Below are 6,219 nucleotides of genomic sequence, written 5' to 3' on the forward strand. Positions count from 1 at the left end.
TCCCCCCCTCCCCCCAGGCATGGACAGCAACAGCATAAGCCCCAGAAGCAGCAACACCAACAGCAGCATCAGCAGGAGCTTACCATCAATAACTCTCTGTGCCTGGTTGGCAGCTTTCATGAGGGCCTCTGGGTCTTCAAATACAACAAAGCCGTAGCCCTTAGAGGAGCCGTCTCTGTTGCGTACGATGGCCGCCTCCCTGACAGTACCGAAGCCTTCAAACTCCTGCTTAAGGCGGCGCTCATCGCAGGTGTCAGGGACATTACGCACAAACAAACGACAGCCCTGGTTGGGACCCAGGAAGGCCCCTGCAGCACAAATAGAGATGCAACAACATGCAACACATACCCAATTACATGTTGCTGCTGCTGTTGCTGCTGTTCCTGTTCCTGCTGCTCTCGCGGCTGCAGTTGCTGCTGTTTTTCCTGCTCCTGCTGCTGTTGCTGCTGCTATTGTGGTGGTCGTGATGGTGTAGAGGGGTTAGGGGTTAGTTTGGAGACAGAAAGTGAAGGAGACAGCATATACAGAAAAAGGAGACAAGCGGACTAGAAGGAAGAGGACTTCAGAGAGAGACAAACAAACAAAACGCGCAAAACATCGGAAGAGACAGACAAAAAGAAGACAATGCAAAGAAACAAGAACAAGACAAGACGGCAACAGGCACCCTAAGCGTATACACAACCAAACAAAGAGATGCATGAAACAGTCGGATGAGGAGACACTCCAGCGCATGCAAGCAAAAACAGAGAGAGCGCAGCAGACGCATGCATGCAGCGAGACGGATATATATATATATATATATGTATATGCATATGTATATGTATATATATCCCTACGCTTCATAGCCGCTCCTTGGTCTTGCTGCGAAGCCAACTTAATGCTGAGAGGCCGCCCGTCTATTGTCACCTCTGACTGCAGGACCTTCGCTACATCGCTCATCGATTTGTACGTGACGAAGGCAAAGCCCTTGTTAAGCCCTAAGCAACAACAACCCCACCTAAATAAACACCATCCCCACTATGCACAACCCCCTGCAACGCAACACTTTAACTCTAAACCCTAAACCCTAAACCCTAAACCCTAAATAGGCCCTTCCTGGTACACACACCCCAACAACCAGTAAGACCAAAGGGTAATACAAACAAAGGAGAGAGCAAACATTACAAAAGAATCAAGGCCCACGAACACAACAACCCCACCCACAACTACACTGACAAACAACGCCCAAGGCCACCCACAGGCCAGAGGGTCACCCCTCCCTCCTGCCTCTTTATCCCTGCGGAGCACTACCGAAACCACCACCCCACAAACCCGATCCCACACGATTCCCCTGGGATCCCAGACGATCCCAGGCGATCCCAGATGATCCCAGGGGACCCCGTCCTCCTCTCACCTGTGTTTCTGTCAATGACAAGCTTGAAGTCTTCAATAGGCCCGTAAGCCTCAACAGTTTGCTTCAGAGATGTCTCTGTTGCAGTGTATGGAACATTTCTTATCATCAGCCGCCTGCTGCTCGGGTCTGCCTCAATCATCGCGTACAGCGCGTTCTCCACAGCTGCACATACACCCGGAACACATAAGTGTCTCTTTATATGCCCCAAGAGTAAGTACAATTAACTATTTATTATTTTGTATTTCTTATATGCATACACCTCGCCAGCCGCCCCTTGAGGGCAAACAACATATACTGACAGCACAAACTTCCATCTGCTGCATCATTTGCTGTATATACATATATAATTACGCTGATCTCCCCCTACGCATAAACCATAATATATAATAAACATACACATACACCGTATATAAAAAATATATCCTTTCTTGTTGTGATTGCAGATACAAATAAATCATTAAAATAGCCTCTCTCCTTGCCCTTTCTAATACACATAAACAATTAATCTACACAAGCAAACAGTAACAACCCCACCCGCAACGCATGCAAACAACAACCCCACTACCCCGATGTACATATGCACTTGCACAACTTTCATTTAGACCCCGTTATTCTTCTGGTGTACATGCATGCACACGAAACGGCACCGGCTTGCGTTGTCTGTTTGTGCCTGTACACTCCAAATTAAGCATTTTTTTCTTCTTCACTAAAACCCTAAACAGCAACACGGCTATTGCTGCTGCTTTTGCCTCTGTGCAGCACTGCAACTACACAACCCTTTTAGGTGTATCTCCTCGCAGCGCAGGTGTATGTACACCCCATAGTTACTCAAATGCGTGTCTTACGAGGGTACTATCACCATTATACTGCACAGCCAACACGCCTGCAACCAGCAACAGCAACGCCTTCTCTGCTGCAGTACCGCCGCAGCAAAGGAAGGCGCTGCTGGCAGCAACATCTACCCGAAGTAGTAGCAACAGCAGCAGCAGACGCATGCAACGACACCCCACTAGTTAGGACTGCCGCATGCAGCAACCCACGCTAAGTGTACATACAGCGTGTGGGGTGGCTTAGCCCCTGCAGTGTCTGCGCAGATCAGGAAACGCCCACTAAGAGGAAACAGCTTCATACAGTTGCCTCATCAGCACGATCCCGATCCCAACGAAATGCACAGGGGCTGCTTGCCCTTGCCCCACACGCATGCATGCATGCATACACGTGCATGTCCGCAGCTGCAGCAGCTGCTGCGCTGTCTGTGTGTTTCTGTGAGTGTGTTTATGCATGCATGCATGCACGTATGTATGGTGGGGTGTATGTACCGGGGTAGTGGGAGCAGGCACGTGCAAGCAGCATTTTGAGTTGTTCTTTTGTTAGGGAGTCGGTGGCTCTCTTCAAACGTTCTGCTGTAGCCTCATCGATCTGCGGCAGCTCCTCTGGGGCTTTGCGCTTGCGACACGGGAGTATACCGCTAGCTAAACCCTCAGCAACACTGCTGCCAGCTTCATCTTCCCCGGGGCTGCCAGAGCTGCTGCTGCTGCTGCTGCTGCTGCTGCTGTTGTTGTTGTTGTTGTTCAACCCCACAGCACCCGCCTTCTCATCGCCCCCAGCAGAAGAACCCTCTATGCCCCAGTGCTGCTGCTGGTCATGCTGCGCACCAGCAGCAGCAGCAGCAACTAGTGCCTCCGCTGCAGCGGCACCCGCTAATAGGCTTGCTTCTGCAGAAGACATGTTCGGTCTGTCTAGCAGCAAGTAGCAACAACAGATTCTAGCGAAAGCAAAAAGATAATACTCCTGCTCCTTGAACAGCAGCAAAAAGACAGCCCACTACAGCTGCAGGTGAGCGACAGCAGCAGCAGCGTAACTTCCACGACCAGCTCCCAGCAACAGCAACAGCAGCTGCAGCAGCAAAATCAACAGCTGCAGCAGCAAATGGAGACGACCGCGAGAAAAAGAGCAGCAACAGACAGCCGCAACACCAGCAGACGCAGCAGCAGCTGGAACACCCCAATACCGCCCAGAGCCGCTCTATTGATGCATCCCCCGGCTGGGCAGCAGGCAGAAGTAAGCCGTCTTGAAGAAGAGGCAGCAGCAGCAACAGCAGCAGCACCTAAAAGCAAAGCTTCGGCAACTCCGCGCTCTCCGCGGTGTATGGACACCCCAACAGCAGTATATACAGCTTTATCTGCAACAGCAGACTCCCTCAGAGGACTCTAGCAGCTGAGCCAGTCCCCAACAACAGCAAAAAGATAGCCGCAACAGCAGCAGCAACAACAACAGCAGCTACTAGCAGCAAGAATCACCCTGTGTGGCAGCCGCGGTGTGCAGCAGCTGCGTGGGGCTGAGGTATCTGTTGTCGTATCGCTTGTTCTTTATGTACAGAAGATTATTAATACTAAGAGGGTTTTAATACGAATTAAAAACTCAGAAATAAACGCAAAAACATAACAATTACCAATGCCTTGCAGCCACTCAGTGGGGCTTTCCTGCCTCTTCCTTACAGCCCCTTGAACGGCCCCGCGTAGCTTGCATGCAATGTTGCAGGGTTTGTTGAATTTCTGCCTAAATTCTTCTATAAATTATAATTTTAAATTAATATCAAAGTATCTAGAATATATTTTTGTTTGAAAGCAACATAAATACCTCTTTTTTTAATTCTTTTCAAGTATTGTCTTGCACAAAAGCCAAGATCCATTGGGGAAAGCAAAAGCGTTTGGTCCGAATCGTCTAGAGGTTAGGACAACACGTTGTGGCCGTGTAAACCCAGGTTCGATTCCTGGTTCGGACATTTTATTAAATAATTAAAATAAAATAAAAGAGTATTTCTTTTGCATTATTTAACCCTTAATACACCTAGTAATTATTTTAAAAACCTCTGGATGGCTTCACCTTCTCGCGGATATTCTGTCTATCTTCTCTCAACACAAACAAAAAGATATATATTATATTTGTATTATGTTGTGTAGTAGGAGCTAACTACGCAGCAGATAAATATTGTTTGTTGTAGGGTCTTTGATGCCTGTTGATATTTTCATGTATTTGTTTATTTATTCTGGGAGGGAATAGCATTGTTTCTAAAGAAAACTCTCGCTACACACTTGGCTGCAAATAATTAATATACAGATAAAAGCGAAAGACCCTCCACACACAAACAACAATAAACTTAAACGCCTGACGTACTTATAGACGTACTTATAAAAGAAATATCTTCAAAGCAGCTCTCCGTTCAGCAGTCTCAAGTGGCTGTGGGGAGAACAGCACAGCGCCCTGTATTGAAGAGGAAGCAACCTTTCATGTTCTTCACTTTGCATATAGATATAGGCAGAGCTTTTGAAATAACGGAAGCCAATGGGCATAGGTTTATTATAAAGTAAAGTCAGGAGGTCCTCTGCAACAGCGTCTTGCATTAAGTTCTTATGCTTCCTTTACACATTCATGTTATAATGCAGGCTGTATATGAAAATACATTAAAATTTTACTGTTGGGGAGAGATAGGCTCAAACTTTTAAAAGGCTGTGGAGATAAACAATGTTAGCAAACGATCAACAGAGATGTTTATACTGTTATACCATCTATCCCCAACAAAGAAGAAATAAAATAACAACAAGATTTCAGTGCATTTTGCTTCGGTTAATATCATAGAAAATGCTGGATAAGCAGCATTTTATAGATTTGTTTCTGTTATATGGTGTACTTGTTTAGGGTTTAGGGTTGTAAAGAACAAGCAATACGACAACAAATACCGCAGCCCCACGCTGCTGCTGCAACACACCGCAGCTGCCACACAGGCTGATTCTTGCTGCTGGTAGCTGCTGCTGTAACTGCTGCTGCTGTTGTTGCTGCTGCTGCTGTTGCGGCAATCTTTTTGCTGTTGTGGGGGCTGGCTCAGCTGCTAGAATCCTGTAAGGGAGTCTGCTGTTGCAGATAAGACTGTATAAATATTGTTGCTGGGGTGTCTATACACCGCGGAGAGCCACTTGCATGCATGCATGCATGTGCATGCAAATATAAAAATATATCCTTTCACTGCCTTCGCATTCGTCATCATAGCGGGACTGAAGAGAAAGACAAAGAAGATATGCCTAATGAACTAATTTCAAAATGCATTTGTGTATAGAGGGCTTGACGTAAATACACCACAAACTCTATCACGAGGGGATGTCCAGCTGTTTATTGTCTCCTTCTAGAGTGTATATACAGCTGAATCTGCATTAGAAGAAAGGTAGACAGTGTTGAATGCTAATAAAGATATTGTGCAAATAAAGGCTTAAACCCTCTCTGCTCTTCCTTCTCCTTCTTTTATTAAAAAATCTACTTCAAAGATGATAATACATCTAATGCAACAAAACTAATCACTTTAAATATAAAAGTAAAGATCTGCTGCTTATAGTTTATCTCTTCATAAACTATGCAGGGCTCTACACATTATAACAACACTCTGCAGTCTTGTAAGTAAAGCTGAAGCCGCTCTTAAGCAGTATTTATGTAAGAAAAAACTTTTAAAGAGCATCTAGCCTCCCTTTTACTTCGATGTTTGGTGTACAGAAAAGAAAGACAGCAAACTACCGCTATAGGAAGCCCCACATGCAGGGAGAGCCCTTTTAATGCATGCATAAATGCATGCATTAATGCATGCATTGATGCAGGGTTGACGCATTTGTTTATCACTTCATTGGCTCTCAGTTATCAGCCTCTATTCAAATAAAATTATTTACTCCAAGCATAGATAAAGAATATATCTACACTTGGATATATTTTATATATACACTTTAAATATATATATATATATATATATTGTGTGTACATATATGCATATATTTTCTATATAT

General features: G+C 45.4%; 1 protein-coding gene across 1 annotated transcript in view; it reads right to left on the reverse strand.

Annotated features, from left to right (window-relative positions):
• EAH_00057210 (Polyadenylate binding protein, related) overlaps positions 1-3,121 on the reverse strand; it is a gene marked incomplete at both ends in the record, with an annotated part of 3,840 nt that extends 719 nt beyond the window's left edge. Inside the window, 6 exons of the mRNA XM_013397442.1 lie at positions 84-308; positions 837-977; positions 1,200-1,286; positions 1,394-1,555; positions 2,253-2,351; positions 2,713-3,121. Of these exons, the coding sequence (XP_013252896.1) occupies positions 84-308; positions 837-977; positions 1,200-1,286; positions 1,394-1,555; positions 2,253-2,351; positions 2,713-3,121 (1,123 nt within the window). The remainder of the gene's footprint in view (positions 1-83; positions 309-836; positions 978-1,199; positions 1,287-1,393; positions 1,556-2,252; positions 2,352-2,712) is intronic.
• Positions 3,122-6,219: the final 3,098 nt, after the last annotated feature.

This window comes from Eimeria acervulina, genomic scaffold (genome assembly GCF_000499425.1).
Source record: "Eimeria acervulina Houghton genomic scaffold, Eah_scaff1217, whole genome shotgun sequence".
In the NCBI taxonomy this organism is placed as follows: domain Eukaryota; phylum Apicomplexa; class Conoidasida; order Eucoccidiorida; family Eimeriidae; genus Eimeria; species Eimeria acervulina.